The sequence below is a fragment of the Erythrolamprus reginae genome, unplaced genomic scaffold (assembly GCF_031021105.1).
Source record: "Erythrolamprus reginae isolate rEryReg1 unplaced genomic scaffold, rEryReg1.hap1 H_33, whole genome shotgun sequence".
NCBI lineage: Eukaryota > Metazoa > Chordata > Lepidosauria > Squamata > Dipsadidae > Erythrolamprus > Erythrolamprus reginae.
In genome coordinates, this window is record NW_027248488.1 from 108,583 (window position 1) to 135,168 (window position 26,586).

The 26,586-nt window shown below is 45.5% G+C and overlaps 2 protein-coding genes and 1 pseudogene across 2 annotated transcripts in view; 2 read left to right on the forward strand and 1 right to left on the reverse strand.

Annotated features, from left to right (window-relative positions):
* LOC139155607 (vomeronasal type-2 receptor 26-like) overlaps positions 1 to 5,352 on the reverse strand; it is a 29,730-nt gene extending 24,378 nt beyond the window's left edge. Inside the window, exon 1 of the mRNA XM_070730807.1 lies at positions 5,117 to 5,352. Coding sequence (XP_070586908.1) covers positions 5,117 to 5,352 — 236 coding nt within the window. The remainder of the gene's footprint in view (positions 1 to 5,116) is intronic.
* A 5,860-nt stretch (positions 5,353 to 11,212) lies between these two features.
* Positions 11,213 to 25,174, forward strand: LOC139155614 (zinc finger protein 420-like; annotated as a pseudogene).
* A 40-nt stretch (positions 25,175 to 25,214) lies between these two features.
* LOC139155615 (zinc finger protein 91-like) overlaps positions 25,215 to 26,586 on the forward strand; it is a 67,068-nt gene continuing 65,696 nt past the window's right edge. The window contains exon 1 of the mRNA XM_070730814.1: positions 25,215 to 25,568. The gene's annotated coding sequence lies outside the window, so the exon portion shown is untranslated. The remainder of the gene's footprint in view (positions 25,569 to 26,586) is intronic.

The following is a 26,586-nucleotide window of genomic DNA, read 5'->3' on the forward strand; positions in this document are numbered from 1 at the left end:
GGGGGGCTTCTCGGCGTCCCCCCGAACCCAAACGCCAAACTCGAACTTTTGCCAAACTTCCGGGTTTGGCGTTCGGGAGGCCGCCGAGAAGCCCTGCCGCCCGGCTGTCACCTTTTGAAACAGCCGGGGGGCTTCTCGGCGTTCTCCTGAACGCCGAACCCGGAAGTTCAGCAAAAGTTCGGGGTCGGTGTTCGAACTCAGGAGGACGCTGAGAAGCCCCGTTGCCCAGCTGTTAGCTTTTCAAAAGAGCCGCGGAACTGTCGGGCCGGTTGGGAGGCTGGAAACGAAGTGGGGAATCCCAATAGGGAATTCCATGGGTGGAGCTTTGACATCACAAAGACATCCTTCCTGGTCACCCCCCCCCCCCGGCTGTTTCAAAAGGCGACAGCCGAGCAGCGGGGCTTCTCGGCGGCCTCCCGAATGCCGAACCTGGACATTCGGCAAAAGTTCGGGTTTGGCATTCAGGTTTGGGAGGACGCCGAGAAGCCCCCCAGCTGTTTCAAAAAGCGACAGCCGGGTGGCGGGGCTTTTCGGCGGCCACCCAAACCCAAACTTTTGCCGAACTTCTGGATTCAGCGTTCAGGCGGTGGGTTCATAAGACAGAAAAAGTTCGGAAGAAGAGGCAAAAAATTTCCGAACCCTGGGTTCGTATCTCGGATTGTTCGTATGGCGAGGGGTTCGTATCACAAGGTACCACTGTATTTCTTGTAATATATAATCCTCCACAAGCCTACTGAGCCTTTACAGTTTATAGTTTAACAGAATTGGAAGGGACCTTGTAGGTCATCTAGCCCAACCCCCTGCTTAGGCAGAAGATCCTATACCATTTTTGACAAATAGCAATCCAATCTCTTCTTGAAAATCTTGAGTGATAAAACCCTCACCACTTCCGAGGGCAACTTCTGTTCCATTGGTTGATTGTTCTCACTGTCAAAAAATTTCTCCTTATTTCTAGATTGAATCTCTCCTTGATCAATTTTCATCCATTATTCCTTGACTGTCCTTCAGGTACTTTGGAAAATAGCTTGGCTCCGTCCTCTCTGTGGCAGCCCCTCAAATATTGCAACACTGCTATGATGTCTCCTCTGGTCCTTCTCTTCACTAGACTGTCCATGCCCAGTTCCTGCAATCATTCTTCATATGTTTTAGTTTCCGGTCCCCTGATCATGCTGGTTGCTCTTCTCTGCACTTTTTCTAGAGTCTAAACATTATTTTTGTAGTGTAGTTTCCAAGACTGAATGCAGTATTCCAAGTATGGTCTTACCAAGGCCTTATAAAGTGGTATTAACAGTTCACTTGATCTACATTGTATTCCTCTGTTAATGCAATTTAGACTGCATTGGCTTATTTGGCTGCTGCTGCCCACTGCTGGCTCATGGTTAGCTGGTTGTCCACCAGGACTCCAGGATCCCTCTCAGCCATTGCTATTAAGCTTAATTTCACCCAGTTTATATATCTATACATACATTAAATGTCCTAAGTGTAGGACTTTACTTTTTTCTACATTGACTTTCATTTTGTTAGATACGGCCCAGTCAAGAGGCAACAAGTTGTCAAAACTGGAAGGGCCATTTCCACTCCCGTCCCTGTTAAAAGTGGTGTTCCCCAAGGCAGCGTACTAGGACCTACTCTTTTCATACTCTACATCAACGACCTCTGCGATCATAGAAACATAGAAGGCTGACGGCAGAAAAAGACCTCCGGGTCCATCTAGTCTGCCCTTATACTATTTTCTGTATTTTATCTTAGGATGGATCTATGTTTATCCCAGGCATGTTTACATTCAGTTACTGTGGATTTATCAACCACGTCTGCTGGAAATTTGTTTCAAGGATCTACTACTCTTTCAGTAAAATAATATTTTCTCATGTTGCTTTTGATCTTTCCCCCAACTAACTTCAGATTGTGTCCCCTTGTTCATGTGTTCACTTTCCTATTAAAAACACTTCCCTCCTGAACCTTATTTAACCCTTTAACATATTTAAATGTTTCGATCATGTCCCCCCTTTTCCTTCTGTTCTCCAGACTATACAGATTGAGTTCATTAAGTCTTTCCTGTTACATTTTATGCTTAAGATCTTCCACCATTCTTGTAGCCCGTCTTTGGACCCGTTCAATTTTGTCAATCTCTTTTTGTAGGTGATGTCTCCAGAACTGAACACATTACTCCAAATGTGGTCTCACCAGCGCTCCATATAGTGGGATCACAATCTCCCTCTTCCTGCTTGTTATACCTCTAGCTATGCAGCCAAGCATCCTACTTTCTTTTCCTACCGCCCGAACACACTGCTCACCCATTTTGAGACTGTCAGAAATCACTACCCCTAAATCCTTCTCTTCTGAAGTTTTTGCTAACACAGAACTGCCAATGCAATACTCAGATTGAGGATTCCTTTTCCCCAAGTGCATTATTTTACATTTGGAAACATTAAACTGCAGTTTCCATTGCTTTGACCATTTATCTAGTAAAGCTAAATCATTTACCATATTACAGACCCCTCCAGGAATATCAATCTTTCCCAAGTTCTCTCTGAGTTTATCAAAATCAGCTCTTGTGTTCTGTTGTTTGTACTTGTGTTCTGTTGAATTCTAGTATAACATGGTTACTCTCACCCATGTTTCCTGCAGTTTGAACTCCCCCTATCACCTCTTCTCTGTTTCTAAGTATTAAGCCAGTATGGCTGTCTCTCTAATTCCCTCCTTTACCTTTTGGACAACAAAGTTGTCAGCTACGTTAGTTAGGAACCTATTTGATTTCTCATTTAGTGCAGAATTAGTTTCCCAGTTGATATCTGGGTAGTTGAAGTCTCCCATTATTACCTTGGTGTGTTTCTTACATATGTTTGTTAGTTGGTTGACAAAAAGGATATCCTTTTTTGTTTGTTTGTTTGACAGGGGGAACTATAGTATACTCCTATGGCCGTGTCATTCTTTTCTTCTTTTATGTTGACTGATATGCATTCCAGGTGATTTGCCTCTTTGGTTACATGTAACATTGTAGCAATATTAACATACAGTGCAACTCCTGCTCCTCTTTTTTGGGGTCTGGTTTTTGGAACAGTTTGTATCCTTCTATCAGTGTGTTCTAGTTGTTTGTTTGTTTGTTTGTTTATTTATTTATTTATTTAGTCCAATACACAATGAGGGTTTTAGTGCGTATATATCTATATACACTGTTCCTTTAATAGAGTACATTATTATTATTATTATTATTATTATTATTATTATTATTATTATTATTTCATTACAACACAGCAAACGAGATCACTATTGTTCTGTCTGGGTGCCCCCAGACTTCAACACCAACTGAAAAAAGCAGCCAGACACGCTGGTAAAAGCAAAGGCACTTTATAGTTTGAAAAACAAACACAGAGAAAAACCTGTTCTTCCAAACAGGGAGGCTATGACGCTTCACAGCAGAGTCATGACGGCCAGACAATACAGCAGACTTCTTGCTGGCACACATACCACTGTAGAGAATAAGACCCACGCCTTCCCCCCCAAGGTTTCAGCCTTCAAGGCCACAAGCCAGAATCAGAGACGCCAAAGATCACAGCCAGGTCCCAGGACTCCCAAAGATAATACTCCACAATACAGGAAGGGTGGGTCTGCCTTTTCAGCCTTTCTGGGGAGAACCAAACCCAAACCCAGCTGTTGCCTATTTAGGGCTGGAAATACCTGGCTAATTGTCCCCTTCGTTGTGCTGCTCTTCTCTGCCTGAGATCGATGATGGCTTGTGCATTCTCATCTAAGGACTCCAGGCTGCTTGCTGGGGAGAGCTCCACCCCGGGGGACTCAGGCTGTTCTCCCTCTCCCTCGGCCTGATATTCCTCCTCCCCGTCTGCCTGGGCCTCCTCCTCCTCCTCCTGTTCCTCATCCTCCCCCTCTGAGCATGGAGCCGGCAGAGGTTCAGCCGTTCCTTGAGGAGCCTCAGACTGAATCAAAACAATACACATAGTAAAATACATGATGAAGGTTATAGAGGAGATACTCATAATAAAATATATCTAAGAAAGAATAGAAAAGAAGGTATAGTAATACGTAGAACATATCAATGAAAGAATAGAAGAAGAGATATAGGAATAGAAGAGAGGTATAGGAGATGTAGGAGAGCAATAGGACAGGGGACGGAAGGCACTCTAGTGCAGTGTTTCCCAACCTTTTTTGAGCCGCGGCACATTGTTCACATTTACAAAATCCTAGGGAACATTGAGGGGGGGGGTGCTAAAAAAAGTTTGGACAAAAAAAATCTCTCTCTTCCTCCCTTTCGCTCTATTTCTCTCTCTCCCTTTCTCTCTATTCCTTCCTTCCTCTTTCTTTCCCTCTCTCTCTCCATCCCTCTTTGTTTCTCCCTTCCTTCCTCTTTTTTGCTCTTTCTCTCTCCCTCCTTCCCTCCCTCTATGTCTTTCCCTCACCCTCCTTCCCCCCTCTTTCTCTCTCTCTCTCTCTTTCTCTCTCTCTCTGTTTTGCTTTCTCTCTCTCTCTCTCTCTCTCTCCTCTCTCTCTCCCTCTCTTGCTATCTCTTTCTTTTGCTATCTTTCTCTCTCTCTTTCTCATACACCATGCAGCAGCGGCATTGGGCAGTAGCCATGGGGCGGCGGCAGGGTGGTCAGCTGTGAGGCGGAGCTCCGGAATGGAAGCACCGACGGCGGCAGCTGGACGTGTTGCTAGATGCCATACATGCTGGCGTTGTGCTGGGCATGGGCGTGGGGCTGGAGCTCCAAACTTGACTGTAAAAAATATGATTTCAACAATTGAGTTATCGAAGCGTGGAAACCCCTAACCCCCAACATTTCTCCCTTAGACTCTCCACGAGTGACCTCTCCAGGTTCCTAAGAGGCCAGTAAGGGGTGTTCATAAGTGCACTGGTGTGCCTTTCATCCCCTGTCCAATTGTCTTTCCTTTCTTTCACCTATCATATATATTCTCTTCCTTTCATATATCCTCTCCTCTAAGTTCACTTTTACCCTTATATATATTACCACATGTCTATTTTTCTTCCTATGTTTTTGTGTATTGGACAAATGAATAAAATAAATAAATAAATAAATAAATAAATAAATAAATAAATAGAATAGATGAAGGGAGTGCAACTCCATCACCCTGAATGACTTACGAAGCAATGAAAGCCAACTGAAGAGAAGGAGCCTCGTTGAAAAGCAATTTTGTATGTGACATTTCATTTCCGGTGGTGACTATACCAACGAGATGGTCTCCTGGGCTGTAAAAGCTCTGTGGATTCTTTCCATCCTGGTGCTCCAGATTCAGTGGGCATTTCATTCTCACCTTCCCAGAGATTGGCTGGGACACCAGCAGCCTCAGAAGCAGAACCAGAAAGTTCCTATAATTCATGGAGTGAATGAATCTGCTTCCTGTTTCTAACACAAACCACAGGGAGAATGGAAAAATACAAAGACTCTCGGAGGTGCCTGTGGCTTTCCCAGTATCGAAAGAGAACCACAAAGTTTCATGGGCAAAGGAGAGAAAGGTCCACTCAAGAGCAGAGCCTCCGCCTGCCCTGTTCACCGAGAGCTTGACCTAAGAATTTATCTCTTTCTAATTCAAGATCCTTTGCATGTGGCTTCAGTCTGAGGTCTACATCAAGGTCAACAACTGCAGAAATTACATCATAGGTCTCAAAGACCCAAATGGTCATAATTACAGTAAGAAGCACTTTCTCCTCTTGGGTTCTGAGTGCCATGTGCAAATGAGAGGCTGGAGAAAAACAGGTGAGGGAATAATTGCAGATAAAACCCCGTGGGCTCAGTTCTGTTGTGGTACTTCCTGTCAGGACATGTCCAGAAAGTGATGCTGGAGAAGACAGTTCAATACCCAGGGAATTGATTTGTGTTATCCATCAACATGGTCAGAGTTATGGTGTTCAGTGCCCCTTTAAGTTAATGCCATTTAACTCTAGTGTTGCCTGTCTTCTAATGACAAGGAGGCCATCAGGACCCTTGAACTCTGCCCAACGTTAAGAGTAGACCCTCTTTATTGTTTTATATCAGAATTCCATATATTAATCCTAATTGCAGCTCATTTTAAAATTGCTTATGCCTGAGTAATATATATATATATATTTGTTTTCGTAAATTTTCACGGGTATATGTATGTAGATTGTTCTGAGTTCGGGTTTTGCCCTGTGTAATATTTTGCATGTCTATGCGACGTTTCGGTGAAATCACATTCACCATCATCAGGCTGAAGTTCCAAGCTTCTTCTTGTTGTAAAATGGAATGTTGTAACATTCTTACAACATCTTGTTGTAACATTCCATTTTACAACATCTTGTTGTAACATTCCATTTTACAACATCTTGTTGTAACATTCCATTTTACAACAAGAAGAAGCTTGGAACTTCAGCCTGATGATGGTGAATGTGATTTCACCGAAACGTCGCATAGACATGCAAAATATTACACAGGGCAAAACCCGAACTCAGAACAATCTACATATATATATAATTAATTTTCAAATTCAGCTTAAACATGTGACACATATAGATAGAATTGTCGGCTATCAATAAAATTAACTGCCTTGGAAATGGCCCTGGGTTGGGCCGAGAGGCAAAAAAGGAGCTGTGATGTTCCTTCAATATACCAGGGTGATTCGACACAAAAATGTAACCCTTCCCTGGTACAGAGCTGAAGGGATTGGATACTGTAGCCTAGAGGATAATTCTCTGCCTTACAAGGCAAAGGTTGCAGGTTCAAGTCCCAGTGGGTATGGCTAGCTGATGAGGCCAAAATAAGGCCGAAATAGATCTATCCTAGTCTCCCTTAATTTTCAAATTCAGCTTAAACATGTGACACATATAGATAGAATTGTCGGCTATCAATAAAATTAACTGCCTTGGAAATGGCCCTGGGTTGGGCCGAGAGGCAAAAAAGGAGCTGTGATGTTCCTTCAATATACCAGGGTGATTCGACACAAAAATGTAACCCTTCCCTGGTACAGAGCTGAAGGGATTGGATACTGTAGCCTAGAGGATAATTCTCTGCCTTACAAGGCAAAGGTTGCAGGTTCAAGTCCCAGTGGGTATGGCTAGCTGATGAGGCCAAAATAAGGCCGAAATAGATCTATCCTAGTCTCCCTTAATTTTCAAATTCAGCTTAAACATGTGACACATATAGATAGAATTGTCGGCTATCAATAAAATTAACTGCCTTGGAAATGGCCCTGGGTTGGGCCGAGAGGCAAAAAAGGAGCTGTGATGTTCCTTCAATATACCAGGGTGATTTGACACAAAAATGTAACCCTTCCCTGGTACAGAGCTGAAGGGATTGGATACTGTAGCCTAGAGGATAATTCTCTGCCTTACAAGGCAAAGGTTGCAGGTTCAAGTCCCAGTGGGTATGGCTAGCTGATGAGGCCAAAATAAGGCCGAAATAGATCTATCCTAGTCTCCCTTAATTTTCAAATTCAGCTTAAACATGTGACACATATAGATAGAATTGTCGGCTATCAATAAAATTAACTGCCTTGGAAATGGCCCTGGGTTGGGCCGAGAGGCAAAAAAGGAGCTGTGATGTTCCTTCAATATACCAGGGTGATTCGACACAAAAATGTAACCCTTCCCTGGTACAGAGCTGAAGGGATTGGATACTGTAGCCTAGAGGATAATTCTCTGCCTTACAAGGCAAAGGTTGCAGGTTCAAGTCCCAGTGGGTATGGCTAGCTGATGAGGCCAAAATAAGGCCGAAATAGATCTATCCTAGTCTCCCTTAATTTTCAATTTCAGCTTAAACATGTGACACATATAGATAGAATTGTCGGCTATCAATAAAATTAACTGCCTTGGAAATGGCCCTGGGTTGGGCCGAGAGGCAAAAAAGGAGCTGTGATGTTCCTTCAATATACCAGGGTGATTCGACACAAAAATGTAACCCTTCCCTGGTACAGAGCTGAAGGGATTGGATACTGTAGCCTAGAGGATAATTCTCTGCCTTACAAGGCAAAGGTTGCAGGTTCAAGTCCCAGTGGGTATGGCTAGCTGATGAGGCCAAAATAAGGCCGAAATAGATCTATCCTAGTCTCCCTTAATTTTCAAATTCAGCTTAAACATGTGACATATATATATATATATATATATATATATATATATATATATATATATGTACAGTGGTACCTCATGATACGAACTTAATTGGTTCCAGGAGGAGGTTCGTAAGGCGAAAAGTTCGTAAGACGAAACAATGTTTCCCATAGGAATCAATGTAAAAGCAAATAAGGCATGCAAATCCTTCAGGACAATCCCAAACTTTAGAAGGGAGGCGAACAGAGGGCAGGGAGGAGCAGCTAAAGGGGATGGGTGGAAGAAGCAAGGTTAGGCTAAAGGGTGAGTGGGAAGGAAGAAAGGCAAGGGGGGCGCCCCTCCCTTTTCTTTCTTCAAAAGACACCCTTTCAGTGCCTCTGCAAGCATGCTGTTCTCTGCAAACTCTTTCCTCCTCCAAGCCGCCCCTCCCTTTTCTTTCTTCAAAAGACACTTTCAGTGTCTGCAAGCACGCCATTCTCCTACTTTTGTTAATGCAAAGTCTTTCCCCCTCCAAGCCGCCCCTCCCTTTTCGTTCTTCAAAAGACACCCTTTCAGTGCCTGCAAGCACGCTGTTCTCCTACTTTTGTTAATGCAAAGTCTTTCCCCCTCCAAGCCGCCCCTCCCTTTTCTTTCTGCAAAAAAGGGGGGGGAAAGAAACCCCTTCATCCCAGCAGCAGCGGCTTGGGTTCGTAAGGTGAAAATAGTTCGGAAGAAGAGGCAAAAAAATCTTAAACACCGGGTTCGTATCTTGAAAAGTTCGTTAGAAGAGGCGTTCATAAGATGACGTACCACTGTATCAGTATCAGCAGCTCCTTGGGTAGTTTGAACTCCCTGAGTTGCGCAGAAAGAACATTATTTGTTATGCTTTTTAATGATGTTTTTGATGTTAGGTGACCATTTTAAGTCTTGAGATATGATAGAACCTAGAAATTTGAAGGTCTCTACTGTTGATACTGTGTTGTCTAGTCTTGTGAGAGGTGGTAGTATGGGAGGGTTTCTCCTAAAGTCTATCACCATTTCTACGGTTTTGAGTGTGTTCAGTTCTAGATTGTTCCAGTTGCACCATGAAGCTAGTTATTCAACCTCCCATTGTATGCGGTTTCATTGTTGTCACGAATAAGATCAATCACTGTTGTATCTTCTACAAACTTCAGTAGTTTAACAGATGGATTGTTTGAGATGCAGTCATTGGTGTATAGAGAGAAGTGGTGAGAGTAGACAGCCTTGGGGGGAAGTTTTTGCTAACACAGAACTGCCAATACAATACTCAGATTGAGGATTCCTTTTCCCTAAGTGCATTATTTTACATTTGGAAACATTAAACTGCAGTTTCCATTGCTTTGACCATTTATCTAGTAAAGCTAAATCATTTACCATATTACAGACGCCTCCAGGAATATCAACCCTATTGCACACTTTAGAGTCATCGGCAAATAGGCAAACCTTCCCTACCAAACCTTCCCCTATGTCACTCACAAACATATTAAAAAGAATAGGACCCAGAACAGACCCTTGTGGCATACCACTTGTAACCTGACTCTGCTCAGAATACTCGCCGTTAACAATAACTCTCTGATATCTATGCTTCAACCATCTTGAAATCCACTGAACTATCCAGGGATTAAGTCCAATCTTCACTAATTTATCTATCAGCTCTTTATGTGGAACCGTATCAAAGGCTTTGCTGAAGTCCAGGTAGGCAATATCCACGGCACCACCTTCATCCAACACCTTTGCGACAGTCATACCAGGGGTCCCCTTCCCCCTCTTCACACACACCCCCAGCAGCATTGGGGGAGCCCAGTGGAACCCACGGATGGTGTCTCAAAGAGAGAGAAGGACGTGGATTCTCCCAGCCCCAGAGGAGGAATCTGTGGTTCTGCATGGAGGGGGGGATTTTTCCTCCGAATTTCGGAATTGGGAGTGGCCAGAAAAGTATAAAGACCAATGGCAACCCTCCCTTCTACCGCGTCACCAGTCTCCGGGAGGAGTCTCCCTTGATTTCACCCGATAGAAGTTGGTTTGGCGGGGAGAGAGAAACGGAGAAAGTGGCGGGGGGGAGGTCAATCTTGGGAGGGTTCATGTCATTCCTGGAGGGAGAACTGGACTTCCTTTTGCCTTCCCCCCTGGATCCTGCCTGGAGGGGGCGCTGCTGCCGATGAATAAAGGGGAGGCGCCGCTCCCACAGCCACCGGGGACTTTGCGTGTGTGTGGAGGGGGGGGTTCTGAGTGGGCTGAAATGGAGAGGCCAGAGGCGATTTCATGCTCCGCCCTCCAACCGCGCCCTCCCTCAGCCATAACGGGGCGTTGGGGACCATTGTGCACTTCCCTTCTCCAGCCATTAAATTCAATGTCTTCATATTTTAAAGAAACAGAACTAAGATTGAATTGTCAGGCTGGGATGAATTTTTTTAAAAATTACCTTGCACTTCGCTAAAAAGAAATCAACCTCATTCTACTTTTTCTCCTGTACCTCGTGCTTCCTTTTCCCTCCCTTTCTCTTTCTCTCCATTTCCTATTTCCAGTTTTCTTTGCGTTTTGTATACGAAATCAGTGTTTCCCAACCTTGGAAACTGGAAGATATCTGGACTTCAATTCCCAGAATTCCCCAGCCAGCGAATATCTTCCAGTTGCCAAGGGTGGGAAAGGCTCTGCTAAATAAACAAAGAAAGATCTAGAAAGTCTCTGGAAAAAGCGCAAGGCAGAGCAACCCAGATGGAGGCTGAAGGAGACGAAACCCGGTTGCTGGAACTGGGCCTTTCCCGTCTGAGGCCCCTGATGGCCCCTCCCCTCCCCCCTCAATGGGGAAGCCGAGCGGAGGGAAGAGGGGGAGGAAGGGCCCAACCGCCCTAGAAACGCCTGAGGAGAAAGACCGGAACCTCCTTCCAGGCATTTGGGTCCCTAGAAAAGGGGAGGGAGGAAGAAGCCGCCGAAGCCTTTGTCCGGCAGGGAGCCTCCGAAAGGGGCCTTTCAGGCCCGCCCCCTCCCTTCCCTCACCCCTGCGTTCCTCTTTCCCGCCTTTTCTCCCAGCTTGGGACTTTGCCCCAAGGCCGCCAGAGGGCGCCCGCTGCCAAGGGAAGGGAACTCCAGGCGCTTCCCCATTGCAGGGCGAACGTCAGCAGGGGCTTTGCAGAGGAGGCAGAGACGGAAGTGACATCACCGAACGTTGCCGCTCTGGACGCTACACTCGCTCTCCTTAACCCCGGGTACTCGTAGGAGACGGAGAGTCCGGTGGGAGGACATCCAGGCCTGCACCAGGTGAGCGGGGGGCTCTTCCCGGGTCCCCAGCCGCCCTCTCCCGGCAAGAGAAGCGGGGGAAGGGGGTGGTGGACCTTGCGGAGACCCAGCAAGAGGGGAGAAGCCGGGCGAGGAGGAGGCGGGATTCGCACCAGGCTCCCCGAGGGGTAGTGACCAGTCATCTTTTGCCACTACCCGAGGGGGAGTGAAGTGGGGAGCCTCCCCATTGGCCCACCGGAGGGCGAACGTCACGGGGGGGGGGGGGTTGCAGAGGAGTCTGAGAAGGAAATGACATCACTGAGCCTTGCCGCTCTAGGACGCCCCACTCGCTCTCCTTCAACCCTGGTCCCGCGTGAGACCGAGAGCCCGGCGGGAAAACCCCCAGACGTGTCCCAGGTGAGGGGGGGCCCTTCCCGGTGCCCATGTTCCCCTGCCGCCCTCTCCCTGCAGGGGAAGCGGAAGAGGCGGGGCGAGGGGAGGAGGCGGGATTCGCCCCAGGCTCCCCGAGGGCCCGATCCTGTCTCCGGAGGGGGAGAGAAGCGGGGCGGCCTCTGCAGCTGCCTCCTTCCCGGCCTTGCTCGGGGGACCTGGGCCCTGCGCTGGGATGAGCCTCTTGGGGCTCCGGGCAGGTTGGGGGAAGGTCGCTCAGGGGCTGAATTCCACCTTCTCCTTCTGGGCCTTTGTTTTCCCTTCCACCTCAGAGACAGAAACCGGAAGCCATTTGTGGTCTTTGCAAGGCCCCATTTTCTCCTGGGGGAAGAAGAAAAGAGCGGGATCACCTGGAGGGATCCGTCCTGTGTTCCCAGAAATGGTCCCGTGAAGGAAAAGGCGTCTGGAGACCCACAAGAGTCCTCGGACCCCTTTGGAGTTGCTCTGCAGGACAGAGGAAGGATGGAGACCCCACCTGTTGCAAAGGGGGGAAGCAGAAAAGGCCCTGCAGCCGCTCAGCCTGGGAAGGGGGGGAAGCTCTGGACAAGACCTGGGCAGAAGATCCTGGAGGAAGAATCCATTCTCCCTTCAGAAGTTCAGCCCTGGAACTCCATCCAATCATGGGAGGCTGAGGGTCCCCGAGCACTTTGCAGCCGACTCTACAAGTTGAGCAGGCGACGGCTGAGGCCAGAGAAGCACACCAAAGCCCAGATGCTGGACCTGCTGGTTCTGGAGCAGCTCCTGTCCCTTGTGCCCCCAGAGATGGAGGGCTGGGTGCGGGAGTGTGGAGCAGAGAACAGCTCCCAGGCGGTGGCCCTGGTGGAAGGCCTCCTCCTGAGCCAGGCGGAGGAGCAGAAGGAGCAGGTCCAGTTGCAGGTGAGACACTTTAGGGAGCTCAGAAAACAGTAGAGAATGTGGTTGAATACTTCACCCCTCCTTCCCAAACTTCTTGGCCTTCATCACAGGTGGCAGTTCTCCAATTCTTGTAGGACATTGTTCCTCAACCTCACGGATGGAAATTGGAGACTTTGAGGTTGTGTTGCCAATCTGGAAGTCTGCTTTGTGTCCTGTGACATATCCACTTAATAATAATAATAATAATAATAATAATAATAATAATAATATGTTCTGTTTCTTTTTTCCTTCCTCCTATTTGAAGTGCTGCACTGTGGAGATCAGAGATCTCGAGGGAAATCAGAATCCATCAAATCCCCCTCAGAGGTCAATTCCCTGGAGGATCCCTTGGGAAGATCCAAGTCAGGACACCACAGAAGGTAATGAAGATTGTCCATCTGTCTCACCTTTCTTCTCTCTTCTCTTTTATAGAATATCTCCTATTTTGTTAATTATGCATTTTGAAATTATTCCTTACAGAGAAACAAAGAATGAAGCTTTCTGGTTTTTATGACGGAGATCAAACAACGGTAGAACCTCCAAATCAAGTAAGAAAGGGAAAAGTTTTGTCTTGTCTGGAAATTGGAGTTCCCCTTCCATCCTCTTCTCTAAATGAATGATGAAGATGAACAGATTTTTATTTACTTATTTACAGTGTTCCCTCGATTTTCGCGGGGGTTATGTTCCAAGATCTCCCGCGAAAGTCGATTTTCCGCGAAGTAGCGGCGCGGAAGTAAAAAAACACCCTCTGCGCGTGCGCACCCTTTTTCCATGGCCATGCAGGGGCTTGAAGTTGGAGGCGGGGAGCGACGAAAGTGCGGAGGCTGGCAAAGATTGTTTTTAATGTCGGCCACCCACCCAGCGCCTCCGGCCTCCTCGCCGCTACCCCCGCCCGCCCAATTCGCCCCTCTCACCGGCTTTCTTGGGGCACTAGTCCTCCTGCAGCATCGCTGGCGGCTACGGCTTCTCGGCCTCCTCATTTGGCCACTAGCCGCTCTGAGTGCTTTGAGAATGCCCGCCCCACCCCTCTTGTAGTCCCTTGGCTGAGAGCGCTTTCCTCCCAGCTGTCAGCGAGGGGGGCTGCAGTAGGCGGGACAGGCATTCTCACAGAGAGCAACAGAGAGAGCGAGATGGAAAGGAGAGAGGGAGAAAGAGAGAGAAAGAGCAAGAGGGGGGAGAGTGGAAGGTAGGGAGAGAGAGAGAGAAATGATAGAAAAAAGGGGAGGAAAAAAGAGAAATGAGAAAATGATTGAAGCAGAGAATGACAGGAAAGAGAGAGAGAAGTGACTCTTGATTGAAAGCATACAGTATGGTAAAAGCACTAAATAATGACAGAATAAAAAAAACCAGCCCTCACCTGTGTTTGAAAATGGTTCAAGAGTTCACACACAAACACACACACACACAGGTGGGGGGGAATTTACATACAGGTACAATATTCATTCACTCATTCATTCATTCATTCTTCTATGTCACTCAGTCCCAACACTTTTTACCCATAAATTACCATTTCCCATCCCCTTAATTACCATTTCCCCTTCCCATTACTGTACCTCTACCTGTACCTGTACATTGAATAAGACACTTAGTCATCCTGATAGTTATAAATGATAATTATTTATTTACATTTTTGGGGGGCGGGGTTATTTGCAAAAAATATTAGCATAACTAGGATAACTAGGGATCTTCTATCACCATTTCATCGGGCACTTCTACAATGGACGCTGAAGGTGATGGTGTAACAGACCTCTTGGTTTTCGTGACAAACATAGTTATGGGCAGTTGTTGGTGCAGTTTCTTTTTCTGGGCTAACATGGCTCTGTATGGTGCAATGGTGTTGTCAAGGGAGGCCTTAAAGTGTATAGAGCGAGTCATGTTGGGATCCCAAAGTTCCACAATCTGTTGGAGATGTGCAGCAGCTCTGTGCACTTCTGCAAGCCGCTCAAGCGTTAGGCCAACATCTTCTTCTTCCTCAGCTTGTTCAGCTTCCTCTTCCTCCTCTTCTTCACTCGCTGACCTGGTCAGCTCCTCCAGATCTTTGTCTGTCAGCGGTAGGCCATGCTCATCAAGCAAACCATTGACTTCATCTGGTGTCATGTCAATGAAGCCTTCTCCATCCAGTGCCTGTGCCAGCTTCACAGAGTTCTGGACTGCAGCATGTTGAATTTCTTCGGGAGCAAATCCCTTGTAATCATGCACCACTTCTGGACACAATTTCTTCCAGCAGGCATTCATTGTCTGTGACTTCATATCCATTAAGGCATTCTGAATGTTCTTCAGACACGATGCGATCGTGTACTGACGCCAGTAGGCCTTCAATGTGAAGTTTTCATCAGCGTCCATTGCTTCCATGAGGCTTCCAAGGGAATTGCGTGTGTACAGTGCCTTAAATGCGCGGATAACAGCTTGATCCATCGGCTGGATAAGTGATGTGGTGTTTGGTGGCAAGAATTCAACTTGTATCCCAGCATGTTCATGTGCCAGGTCATCATGGCCTCCAGCATTGTCCATTAGGAGAAGCACTTTGAAATTGAGTCCTTTGCCAGCCAAATAATCCTTCACCTGTGGGATGAAGCACTGATGAAACCAGTCCCGCGTGAGGGCTTTTGTAATCCATGCTTTAGGATTATGCAACCAGTACACTGGCAATGCATTCTTATTTCTGTTCTTGAGGGCTCTTGGATTTCGTGACTTATAAATTAGCCCTGGCTTCATCAAAAAGCCTGCTGCATTCCCACACATGATCAAAGTTACCCGATCTTTCTGGGCCTTAAAACCAGGGGCTTTGGCTTCATCTTGCATCAAGAAAGTCCGTGAAGGCATCCTCTTCGAGAACAGGCCTGTTTTGTCCCTGTTGAACACCTGTTCTGGAAGGTAGCCCCCTTCTTCAATTAGGTCTTTAAACGTGCAATGGACATACTGCTCGGCTGCACCTGTATCTGCTGAGGCAGCTTCTCCGTGCAATGACACACTCCTCAGGCCATAGCGCCATTGAAATTTATTGAACCACCCTTTTCTTACTGTGAATGTGGATGGGGCCGAAGAAGCAGTAGATGTTGATGGCTGGGGGTCTTCAGAGTCATCAGCACCTTCACCAGGACCTTCTTTTCCCTCATCTGCATCGCCTCCTTCTGTGTTTGCAAGAAGCAGAGAATGACAGGAGAGAGAGAAGTGACTCTTGGTTGAAAGCATACAGTATGGTAAAAGCACTTAAATAACGACAGAATAAAAAAACCCAGCCCTCACCTGTGTTTGAAAATGGTTCTTTTCCCTCATCTGCATCGCCTCCTTCTGTGTTTGCAAGATGGGCGTAGAGTTGCTGTGCCTTTGTCCGTATGCTCTTTTTACGGCAGTCTTGTACCCACATGGACAAAGAAGCTTCCATTTTCATAAGGCGTTTGTTTCTAGGCATCACCATTCTTTTTGCAGCCTTGTTGAATGTTATCAGAGAAGTTTGCCTTATCTTCTTTTCGTCTTTCTGTCCAAAAGTTCAATTTTCTCCTTAATTGTCAGCATCTTCCTGCTCTTTTTAGCGTCGCCGCCTCCGCTCCGCGTGCAACGTTTAGGAGCCATCTTCCAACAAGTTTTAACAAGTTGCAAAAGTTCCAATGCACGCTGGGATAACACCACTGATTGGCCGACATTTCTGTCCATCAGCATTGTCGGGCGAAATTTTTGCAATGACAACGCTAATTGGCTGAGATTTCGGTGCATCAGCGTTGTCGGGCAAACTTTTTGCGATGGCAAAGCTGATTGGCCGAGATTTCGGCCAATCAGCAATGGCAGACGTAAGTTTGGTGATGACATGTGACGTCATCGGGCGGGAAAAACCGTGGTATAGAAAAAAAACCGCGGACTATTTTTAAATTAATATTTTTTGAAAAAACGTGGTATAGCCGTTTCGCGAAGATCGAAACCGTGAAAATCAAGGGATCACTGTATTCAACTTCTATGCTGCCCAATCCTGAAGGATTTTTGCAAATTCTCTTGTTCTGTTCTTTTTTCCCTGTGTTCAGGAGAGTCCTGTGTCCTTCGAGGAGGTGGCTGTGTCTTTCTCTGAGGAGGAATGGTCTCAGCTGGATCCTGACCAGAAAGCGCTGCATTCGGAAGTCATGTTGGAAAACCATAGGAACGTGGTCTCTCTGGGTAAGAGTTTTCTAATTGCCAATCAGAGAGTTCAAGAAGACAGATTATAGTTAATTTTTTAAATTATAAAACCACTGTTACGAGGTATCGTCAGGAAAGGATCTGGCCTTCTCATGGTCCAAAGAAAGAAAGAGTCAATGTCTCTTTGCTTGGATGCTTTCTGTGCCATTCCTTATCTGTATTTTCTGTTTCTATTTGGACTTAGCTGTGGGGGCTGAAAAGAACGAGGTGGGCCTTTATGTATCCTTCAGAGGTCATGTGAGAGGAGTGTGTTGTCATTTGTCCTCTCAAACATCCAAAATTGTCTGAGAAAAGAACATTCACAACCAAACTATCAGGATTCCAAATAGTATCCAAAGCTAAATCAGAATCTAAGGCAAAGTATTCCTTGAGATCTAGTCCCAAAATAAGAGTGTTGCAGCATCACGGCCCTCACCTATGACATAAAGAGCTGATAGATAAATTAGTGAAGATTGGACTTAATCCCTGGATAGTTCAATGGATTTGCAATTGGCTGAAGTGTAGACATCAGAGGGTTGTTGTTAATGGTGAGTATTCTGAGCAGAGACAGGTTACAAGCGGTGTGCCACAAGGGTCTGTTCTGGGGCCTATTCTTTTTAATATGTTTGTGAGTGACATAGGGGAAGGTTTGCCTATTTGCCGATGACTCTAAAGTGTGCAATAGGGTTGATATTCCTGGAGGCGTCTGTAATATGGCAAATGATTTAGCTTTACTAGATAAGTGGTCAAAGCAATGGAAACTGCAGTTTAATGTTTCCAAATGTCAAATAATGCACTTGGGGAAAAGGAATCCTCAATCTGAGTATTGTATTGGCAGTTCCGTTTTAGCAAAAACTTCAGAAGAGAAGGATTTAGGGGTAGTGATTTCTGACAGTGTCAAAATGGCTGAACAGTGCAGTCAGGCCAGTAGGGAAAGCAAGTAGGATGCTTGGCTGCATAGCTAGAGGTATAACAAGCAGGAAGAGGGAGATTGTGATCCCCTTATATAGAGCGCTGGTGAGACCACATTTGGAATACTGTGTTCAGTTCTGGAGACCTCACCTACAAAAAGATATTGACAAAATTGAAGGGGTCCAAAGACGGGCTACAAGAATGGTGGAAGGTCTTAAGCATAAAACGTATCAGGAAAGACTTCATGGACTCCATCTGTATAGTCTGGAGGACAGAAGGGAAAGGGGGGACATGATCTAAACATTTAAATATGTCAAAGGGTTAAATAAGGTCCAGGAGGGAAGTGTTTTTAATAGGAAAGTGAACACAAGAACAAGGGGACACAATCTGAAGTTAGTTGGGGAAAAGATCAAAAGCAATGTGAGGAAATATTATTTCACTGAAAGAGTAGATCCTTGGAACAAACTTCCAGCAGACGTGGTTGGTAAATCCACAGTAACTGAATTTAAACATGCCTGGGATAAACATAGATCCATCCTAAGAAATAGTATAAGGGCAGACCAGATGGACCAAGAGGTCTTTTTCTGCCGTCAATCTTTATGTTTCTATGACAGCAGAGGTGCTGCAACGTTCACCCTACATATTCTTCCATCCCCTTCCGCAGGGGCTTACAGTGTTTTTCAGAATATAAGACACATTTTTCTCCACAAAGAAAGTGGTTGGGGATGTTGGTGGTTCTTACAGAGCGATTACAGACCTGTTTTTGGCCTCCCAAACCTGTTTTTGCCTAAAGTACTGCAGTCTGAGATCACACAAGATTAATACCCTGTGTCCTGGCGCTACTGGTCTTGTGTCATCTCGCACTGAACTACTTTAGTTCTCCCTTCGCTGTGAACTGAGTGGACAAATGTGGGACCTGTGGAGGCCAAAAACCTAGATGCGTCTTATGGTCAGAATAATACGGTGCATTGTGACAATGTGGCAACCTGTCAGTTCTTAAAAGAACACAGGTCTAGAGAACTACAGTGTGAGATCCTGCAAGACTAGTAGCTTGAGCTCTTGTGTTACTGGTCTCGTGTGATCTCACACTGAAGTGAAGGCATGCAGCCCTCCTTCGGTGGGTCGACCTCTAGGGAGGCACAGCATGCCATGATTGCCACATCAGAATGAAGCGACAGAGAAAGTTTTCTCGATGAGACGACCGGTTAAATCAAGATCGCTCTTTTTTATTGTGTGTCACTTTTCCTGACATGTGGTACAGAATAACCAATTCGCGAACGCCACATACATTAAGCCATCCCCCTACTACCATTCACTCTTGCACCATATAAGGCTTCCCTTGTGGCTTCATTATAGGTAATTAACGGAAGCTCCATTCTTTGCCTTTTCCTGGATTGTGTGTTTACTGGTGATTAGCAAAGGAATGAGAGTAAGGCATATATTTCCTTATATGGAAGTTAGCTATAGGTTTTCTTCATGCTGTATATCAAGTTAATTATTTCCCAACATGGTCATGGATTCTGCAGCTTGCTTACTCAGCCTGGACTTTGCTTCCTTTCAATAGAGGAAGAATTGAGGTTTTATAAAGCACCCATTAGGCTTAAAACATCACTCTCCAGTAATATTTTATTCCTAAATTTCAGTGCCTATAAACCTATTATTACAACACTGAAGTCCTTACAAAATAATAATATAGAGGGATATAGCATTGCTTCCAGCTGTACGGATTCAGCTCCAGTGATCTTAGAAGCCGATGTCTTAGAAGAACTTGAACGATTAAAGATAAATAAGGCAATGGGTCCAGATGGCATCCACCCCAGAGTTCTTAAAGAACTCAGATCTGTCATTACTACCCCCCTGACTGATTTCTTTAACCAATCCCTGTTAACAGGAGATGTTCCTGAGGATTGGAGAATGGCCAGTGTTGTGCCTGTCCACAAGAAGGGCAGTAGAGAAGAAGCTGGTAACTACAAGCCAGTTAGCTTGACATCAGTTATAGTTAAAATGATGGAGACTCTACTCAAAAAGAGGATAAATCAGCACCTAAAAAACAATAACTTATTGGACCCAAATCAGCATGGCTTTACTGAAGGCAAATCATGTCAGACTAATCTCATTGATTTCTTTGACTATGTCACAAAGGTGTTGGATCAAGGTGGTGCCGTGGATATTGCCTACCTGGACTTCAGCAAAGCCTTTGATACGGTTCCACATAAAGAGCTGATAGATAAATTAGTGAAGATTGGACTTAATCCCTGGATAGTTCAATGGATTTGCAGCTGGCTGAAGCGTAGACATCAGAGAGTTATTGTTAATGGCGAGTATTCTGAGCAGAGTCAGGTTACAAGCGGTGTGCCACAAGGGTCTGTTCTGGGTCCTATTCTTTTTAATATGTTTGTGAGTGACATAGGGGAAGGTTTGGTAGGGAAGGTTTGCCTATTTGCCGATGACTCTAAAGTGTGCAATAGGGTTGATATTCCTGGAGGGATCTGTAATATAGTAAATGATTTAGCTTTACTAGATAAATGGTCAAATAATGGAAACTGCAGTTTAATGTTTCCAAATGTAAAATAATGCACTTGGGGAAAAGGAATCCTCAATCTGAGTATTGCATTGGCAGTTCTGTGTTAGCAAATACTTCAGAAGAGAAGGATTTAGGGGTAGTGATTTCTGACAGTCTCAAAATGGGTGAGCAGTGTGGTCGGGCAGTAGGAAAAGCAAGTAGGATGCTTGGCTGCATAGCTAGAGGTATAACAAACAGGAAGAGGGAGATTGTGATCCCCTTATATAGAGTGCTGGTGAGACCCCATTTGGAATAATACTGTGTTCAGTTCTGGAGACCTCACCTACAAAAAGATATTGACAAAATTGAAGGGGTCCAAAGACGGGCTACAAGAATGGTGGAATGTCTTAAGCATAAAACGTATCAGGAAAGACTTAATGAACTCAATCTGTATAGTCTGGAGCAGTGTTTCCCAACTTTTTTTGAGCCGCGGCACATTATTCATGTTTTCAAAATTCTGGGGAACACTGAAGGGGGGGCGGGGGGGCTAAAGAAAAGTTTGGACAAAAAAAAATCTCTTCCTCCATTTCATTCTATTTCTCCCTCCCTCTTTCTCTCTCTTCCTTCCTTCCCTTCTTTCTCTCCATCCCTCTTTCTTTCTTCCTCTCTTTTTTGCTCTCTTTCTCTCCCTCCTTCCCTCCCTCTATGTCTTTCCCTCTCCCTCCTTCCCCCCTTTCTCTCTCTCTCTTGCTTTCTTTCCCTCTCTTTCTCTTGCTTTCTTTCTCTCATTCTCTCTCCCTATAAAGACCTACATGGCATCGGTCCAGAATACCCAGGGTACCGCCTTCTGCCACATGAATCCCAGCGACAGGTCAGGTCCCACAGAGTTGGCCTTCTCCAGGTCCCATCAACTAGACCAGAGGTCCCCAACCTTTTTTGCACCAGGGACCGGCTTTAAGCTAGACCAGTTTTCCATGGCCCGGTGGGGGGGGGGGCTTTGGTCATATGGGGGTGGGGTTATGGAGGGGTGGCGCCAGGGCCGCCATCAGGAATTTTGGGGCCCCATACAGCCTAAGTGTCTGGGGGCCCCCCTCCCCGCCATTTTAAAACTACTTTATTTTGCGACATACCAATTATGTATGAAATTTACCTTCTTTGGGGAGGGGTGAAAGGGGAGAGTAAGAGAGGAAGGAGTGAAAGAAGGGAATGAGGGAGGAAAGAAGGGAGGAAGGAAAAGGAAAGCAAGAAATGGAGGGAGGAAAGGAAGGAAAGAAAGAAAGAAAGAAAGGGGGAAGGGACAGGAACAGAGGAAGGAAGCAAGGAAACTTATGAAAGGGGAGAGTAAGAGAGGAAAGACTGAAGGAAGGGAGGGAGGGAAGAAGGTAGGAAGGAGAAAGAAAAGAAGAAATAGAGGAAGGGAAGGTAAAAGAGAGAAAGAAAAAGAGCAAGAAAGAAAGAAAGAAAGAAAGAGAATGAAAGAGAAATAAAAATAGAGAGGGGGGATGAAAGAAATGGAAGGAGGGAAGGAAGGAGAGAAAGCAAGAGAAAGAAAGAAAGCAAGAGAAAGAAAAAAGAATGAAAGAGCAAGAGAGAAAGAGAAAGAGAGAAAGAAAGAAAGGCAACTTCAAAGAAAGGCTCACTGAGCATCTCTCACTCTCTCTTTCTATCCCTCTTTCTTTCTCTCTCTTCCTTTCTATCTCTCCTCTTCCTTTCTCCTCTCTCTCCCCCTCTCTTTCTACCCTCCTTTCTCTTCCTTCTCTCCCTCCCTCCCCTCCCTCCTTCCTTCCTCTCCATTTCTCTTTCTCTCCCTCTGTTTCCCTTTTCTTTCTTTTGGTCCACTTCTCTCTCTCTCCGCTTCTCCACTTGCCTCCCCCTCGCCCCTCGCCCTTCCCACCCGGCCACCCGCGCGCGCTTACCAGCAGCAGGAATTCGAGTAAGCCCAAAAGAAGCTATTGGCTCCGGGCGGCGTTCATGGCCCCCCCAATCCCCAGCCCAGCACTTCCGGAAGCCGAAAGGCGCGGCTCTCTTGCCCTTGCAATCGTCGAGGGGACACAAGGCCGGCGGAGAAGCCGGCCGGGCTCAGCCCTCTCCCGGCTTCCCCAATTCCGCTTCCCCAGCAGCGATAGGCTTTGAGTTTTTGGCTGGGGGGGGGAGAAGTAGGACCTCCCTAACTCCCCCCCAGCCAAAATCACAAAGCCAGGCAGCCCCCAGCCGCCAAAGGAGCCTCCTGATTTTCCCCGCCCTGCCCGACGCCCCACCCTGTCCTGCATAATGTCCTCTGCCGGGAGGGCAGCGGCGCCGCGGACTGGCTGGAAAACCCCAACGGCCCGGTCCCGGTCCGCGGACCGGCGGTTGGGGACCTCTGAACTAGACAATGTCAGTTGGCGGGGCCTAGGATAGATAGATAGATAGATAGATAGATAGATAGATAGATAGATAGATAGATAGATAGATAGATAGATAGATAGATGCTTTCTCTGTGTGGGCCCCAGCCCTCTGGAATCAACTCCCCCCAGAGATTCGTACTGCCCCCACCCTCCTTGCCTTCTGCAAGAGTCTTAAGACTCCTCATTTATGCATTTATGATTGAATGGCACTGGTGTTTTTTTTAGATATTTAATTAATTGGATCTGGAATGTTATATATTGTTTTATTATATATTTCATTTCATTACCTTTTGCTTTGAAGGTCATAATGGGCAGGAGAATCAAGATTCCTGTGAACTGTTCCAACTGATCAATGGTAACGATGGGATGGAGAAGTTTGGAATTGGAATGGAATTCGAAAGCCCTGAGAGAAGCCAGTCAAAGAATTGGAATCAGGAAAGCTCATCTTCCACTGATGCTCCGATGCAAGACATTCTTGCCCAACAAAAGAAAAGGGAGAAAAAATATATTGGGGAAAGTGTGAAGTTAATCAAAGCTAAAGTACAAGCGAATGAACACCATTTAACCCAAAACAAAGGAGAAGATGCTATCAGAAGACACAACAGACAAAATTACAATGAGACATCCATTCTTTCTCTTGGAAATAACTACCTGACATCTCAAAAAGGGATTAAGACAAAAGAGAAGCCTTATAATTGTTTGAAATGTGGAAAATGTTTTAGAACAAGAGAGCAACTTACTATCCATGAAAGGATCCACACAGGGGAGAAGCCATATAAATGCATGGAGTGTGGAAAGACCTTTGCTCATAGCGGTGCACTTACTATCCATGAAAGGACCCACACAGGGGAGAAGCCGTATAAATGCATGGAGTGTGGAAAGATCTTTGCTCAGAGCAGTCATCTTATTTCCCATAAAGATGTTCACACAGGGAAGAAGCCGTATAAATGCATAGAGTGTGGAAAGACCTTTGCTCAGAGCAGTCATCTTACTTCCCATATGAGGATCCACACAGGGGAGAAGCCGTATAAATGCATAGAGTGTGGAAAGACCTTTGGTTGGAAATATCAATTTACTTCCCATCAGAGGATCCACACAGGGGAGACGCCGTATAAATGCATGGAGTGTGGAAAGACCCTTGCTCATAGCAGTGCATTTACTTCCCATATGAAGATCCACACAGGGGAGAAGCCATATAAATGCATGGAGTGTGGAAAGGCCTTTGCTCAAAGAGGTCAACTTACTTCCCATCAGAGGATCCACACAGGGGAGAAGCCATATAAATGCATGAAGTGTGGAAAGGACTTTGCTCAAAGAGGTCAACTTACTTCCCATAATAAGATCCACACAGGGGAGAAGCCGTATAAATGCATGGAGTGTGGAAAGGCCTTTGCTAAAAGAGATCATCTTACTACCCACAAGGTGATCCACACAGGGGAGAAGCCGTATAAATGCATGGAGTGTGGAAAGGCCTTTGCTCAAAGAGGTCAACTTACTTCCCATCAGAGGATCCACACAGGGGAGAAGCCGTATAAATGCATGGAGTGTGGAAAGACCTTTGCTCAGAGCAGTGCATTTACTTCCCATATGAAGATCCACACAGGGGAAAAGCCATATAAATGCATGGAGTGTGGAAAGACCTGTGCTCAAAGAAGTGCACTTACTTCCCATATGAGGATCCACACAGGGGAGAAGCCATATAAATGCATGGAGTGTGGAAAGACCTTTGCTCAAAGAAGTGTATTTACTTCCCATAAGGTGATCCACACAGGGGAGAAGCCGTATACATGCATGGAGTGTGGAAAGACCTTTACTCATAGCAGTGCACTTACTTCCCATATGAGGATCCACACAGGGGAGAAGCCATATAAATGCATGGAGTGTGGAAAGACCTTTGCTCAAAGTAGTGCACTTACTATCCATGAAAGGACCCACACAGGAGAGAAGCCGTATAAATGCATGGAGTGTGGAAAGACCTTTGCTCAGAGCTGTGCATTTACTTCCCATATGAGGATCCACACAGGGGAGAAGCCATATAAATGCATGGAGTGTGGAAAGACCTTTGCTCAAAGAAGTGCACTTACTTACCATAAGGTGATCCACACAGGGGAGAAGCCGTATACATGCATGGAATGTGGAAAGACCTTTACTCATAGCAGTGCACTTACTTCCCATAATAAGATCCACACAGGGGAGAAGCCGTATAAATGCATGGAGTGTGGAAAGGTCTTTGCTCAAAGAGGTCACCTTACTTCCCATCAGAGGATCCACACAGGGGAGAAGCCGTATAAATGCATGGAGTGTGGAAAGACCTTTGTTCATAGTGGTGCAGTTATTTCCCATATGAAGATCCACACAGGGGAAAAGCCATGGAAATGCATGGAGTGTGGAAAGGCCTTTGCTCAAAGAAGTGATCTTATTTCCCATAAAAGCATCCACACGGGAGAAGCCGTATAAATGCATGGAGTGTGGAAAGGCCTTTGCTCAAGGAAGTCATCCTATTGCCCATAAAAGGATCCATACAAGAAACCCAGATAAGAAAAGTAGTCTATAAAATATTGGAAAATTCCAAACTTGGAAAGCTCTTTGTAGCATCAGCAAAAACAAAAAAAGAGGAATTGCGGTTTACGTACAGGAATGGTTAAATCCTAAACAATCCTATTCCGATGACGAAGGTAGGATCCTAAGTATCGAAATTTTGATAGATTATAAAAAACCAATTTTAATAGTAGTTTATGCCCCAAACATAAACCAAAAATAATTTTACATAAAAGTTTCTGATCAGATTAGAAGAAATGATACAACAAAAGTTAGAATTGAAACCGGAAAAAATTTTACTTGGCATTTTGGAAAAATCAATGAAGAAAGAACATTACTATCTAATTCAACACATAATAACAGCAAAAATTACACAATATTGGAAACAGGAAATAATGCCAACCGAAAGAAGCTTGATTAAAAAGATCCTTGACTTTACAGAAGCAGACAAGATGACAATGGAGCTTAAGGACCAAGAAGATATGAAGTATGGAAAATTTTTTATGAAGGGCTTGAACAAAAGAGATGGGGGGGGAGCTGAATAAGCAAAGACTCCTGAATAAGTTTGAAAGGGTTTTAAAAATATTAGATTTATTTACTTATTTAAGAATATTGTAATAAATTATTATGTGTGAGGGTAGATAGGAGAAAGGATTGAAGAATACAAATTACTTAAAATCTGGTTATACTTATGTCCGAATTATATGCGCTGGTGATAGTCACTGTATGATAAAACTGATGGGTTTAAATTAAGCTGTCAATGAGACGAGTGGGGTGGGTTATGTACAGTCTGTTTTTGTTTTCTTTATGGTTTTCTCTTTCAATTACCTTTTCTTTTTGCCTGTTTTGATGATGTAAAGATGCAATGATTGAGAAAATGTCCTTTTAAATGTATATATTTGAAATAATTTTTTTTTTTTTTTAAAAAAAGGATCCACAAAGAGGAAAATTTGTATAAATGCATGGTGTGTGGAAAGACCTTTGCTCAGAGCGGTGCACTTCCCATACATGAAACCGCTGGGTGAGATCATCCAAGGACACAGGGTGAGGTATCATCAGTATGCTGATTATACCCAGTTATACATCTCCATCCCATGTCCAGTCAGCGAAGCAGTGGAAGGGATGTGCCGGTGCCTGGAGGCTGTTGGGGTCTGGATGGGTGTCAACAAGCTCAAACTCAACCCTGACAAGACGGAGTGGCTGTGGGTTTTGCCTCCCAAGGACAATTCCATCTCTCCGTCCATTACCCTGGGAGGGGAATTATTGACCCCCTCAGAGAGGGTTCGCCACTTGGGTGTCCTCGATCCACAGCTAACATTGGAACATCATCTTTCGGCTGTAACGAGGGAGGTGTTTGCCCAGGTTCGCCTGGTGCACCAGTTGCGGCCCTATTTGGACAGGGAGTCATTGCTGACAGGCGCTCATGCCCTCATCAATTCGAGGTTCGCCCACATTTCTCCAACACTCCGTGGCCTGCACTGGCTGCTGATCAGTTTCCGGTCACA